Source organism: Notothenia coriiceps, unplaced genomic scaffold (genome assembly GCF_000735185.1).
Source record: "Notothenia coriiceps isolate Sejong01 unplaced genomic scaffold, NC01 NC01_scaffold00001490, whole genome shotgun sequence".
Lineage (NCBI taxonomy): Eukaryota > Metazoa > Chordata > Actinopteri > Perciformes > Nototheniidae > Notothenia > Notothenia coriiceps.
Genome location: NW_011334191.1, coordinates 7,015 through 9,241, shown reverse-complemented (window position 1 = coordinate 9,241; position 2,227 = coordinate 7,015). Strand labels below are relative to the sequence as shown.

Genomic DNA, 2,227 nt, shown 5'->3' with positions numbered 1-2,227 from the left:
TAATATCGTAGAAAAGTTTCTCCAAGGCATCCAATCAATTATGTCTGGTGGCAAGGCAACTACCCACAATGCACCTTACATTAGACTTGTTTAGCTGCAGGGGTAAACAACTAGACTAATTAAAATGGTCCACGTATTCACACTGAGGTCAACCAATTCAAAACAGAGTCTAATATTAAATATTATTGAATAAATTACATTTATTCTGGTCAGGTGTCATTTTCACTTCAAGCATCAAAACATCGATCAATGATCAACTGTGTTCAAATGTGAAATCCAGTTTCCCTATCCAAAGTCCAGTGCAAAGAGGAGTGTGTGAAGAGGGTGAGGGTGAGATCAGGGGGATGAAGGGGTGAGGAGGGAGTAAGAGGGTCTGGAAGGTCCGTTTCCATCTTTTCCATCAAAAAGTCTTTAAAGAAAACTAAAGAAAACACATTTTACGCGCGGATGCTGTGATGCGTAAATTGGCACCATCTGTGCGTACAATGTTGGCGAGGTGGAGAGGAAGGCAGGCGCACAAAAAACAACTAATGTCAGAAGTCTTGATTATTTAACACAGCGGCTGTTTTGGCTGTTTTGAACGAGGCATTTAGAATACAAAAATAGAGCGTAATTACTTCCCGACCTCGTCCAGCAGGTTGCGGTTCAGCAGCGCCTGCTCCCGCTGGTTCTCCACCTTCGCAATCTGGATCATATTCCTCAGCAGGTGGAAGGTGAGGTCGATGGACAGCGGGGGGTCTTCGCTCCTCTTCAGCAGATGCACCGCCGCCCTCACCTCCCCTTCTTTAGCGGGCAGCAGGTATAGAGGGTCCGGGTTTCTGCTCTCCAGGAACCGCAGGATGTTCTCGTCCAGTAGATCCGAGGATGCGGTGTTTTCCCCGGCTAAAGCTGCTCTGAGGAGAGACTCCTCCAGGCGCTGCATCTGGAGGCGGCTGCTGCCATCCAGCCAGCCGGGGAGGACGCGCGGTCTGCCGGCGGCGGGGCGGAGGTGCGAGGAGAGGAGGACCGAGGAGAGGAGCAGGAGCAGGGGCACCGGCTTCATGTCCTGCAGACAGAGGGGGTTATTAACACAACGTACACACACACTGTATTGCAGAATCAGGGGGATAACACATAAACACTATTTTTGTCGCGCACTTTTTGAGCTTTTCCAGAGTGATGTACGTATGTTGTATACAGTTTGAAATGCATGCACAAACCAACTAAACTACAGATGCGAACCGTGTAAAACAAAACATTTACTATTTTTTAGAATTGTAGTAGCATTCAGGGTGATTATAACTATAGTCCTTTGCAAAACCTTGTAAATTCTACATAACCACCGTTTAATGATAACTTACTGTATGCACATTTTTAAGTAGCCTATGATGTTATCTTGTGCATTGAATGCCAATAAGACAAACGCTTTTCATGCAAGAAAAAAAAGAAACAAAATACAATATTGGCAGGAACTTCTCCAGGGTTAAACTTGAACAAAAACCACCAAAACAATACAAAATAGGCTTCTACATTTAAAAGACTGCACATAAGAATAAGAAAAGGACACAAGCTGACGATCTGGCTGCACTGTATAGGCTATTGTTCCCGCCATTTTCTCATTTAATCAATAACGTCCAATTCTACAAACTTTGAATACAAACAAAGGGTGAATAGAAGCTGCTGTACTCACTTCAGTGTCTCCAGAAGCTGCAGCTGAACTTTGTGGGTCTCGGGTCGGAGTCTGCAGAGTTCCTGTGAGCTAAGACCGCAGGATGAAGGCTTTATACATCCAGCCTGAAGCTTTTGACGTCAATGAAAGCTCAGACACCGCTTTGGAAACATGGACACACATCGAGAGTCCTGAGGGACAGCAGGGGATGCTGGGATCGTCAGGGAATAAAGGAGGGGGGGAGGGCATCTTTTACAGGTCTATTTCCCCATATATAAGGGAGGATACAGGCGGGCTTTGAGGAGGGGGGTTCCTTTAGAAAGTTCCACACGTTTTCAGGGATCACCAATGCAATGTTTTGGGTGTTAGATTTTCCAAATTACACTTCTGATATTTCCGCTTTTTTTATTTTTTTTTAACAGTGTGTGTGATATGTGTTTGCTACCTCTCTTGCGTCAGATAATTGCCACTTGGAAGATGAACCTCGGTCTTTGAAGATCTGTTAAAGCCCCTTTTCCACATATATATGAGACGTGTTAGAACATATGACCTACTGCAAGGTTAGATCTCATCATCTCT

The 2,227-nt window shown here is 44.9% G+C and overlaps 1 protein-coding gene across 1 annotated transcript; it reads right to left on the bottom strand.

Annotated features, from left to right (window-relative positions):
* Positions 1-211: 211 nt before the first annotated feature.
* uts1 (urotensin 1) lies at positions 212-1,718 on the bottom strand. Its single transcript, XM_010790923.1, has 2 exons — positions 1,670-1,718; positions 212-1,045 (listed from the first exon to the last, which is right to left on the bottom strand). Exon 2 carries the CDS (start codon positions 1,040-1,042, stop codon positions 614-616), a length of 429 nt encoding a protein of 142 aa, XP_010789225.1. The 5' UTR covers positions 1,043-1,045; positions 1,670-1,718; the 3' UTR covers positions 212-613.
* Positions 1,719-2,227: the final 509 nt, after the last annotated feature.

Coding starts and splice junctions, on each gene's coding strand:
- uts1 (XM_010790923.1), bottom strand. CDS start 1,042: ATGAAGCCGGTGCCCCTGCTCCTGCTCCTCTCCTCGGTCCTCCTCTCC.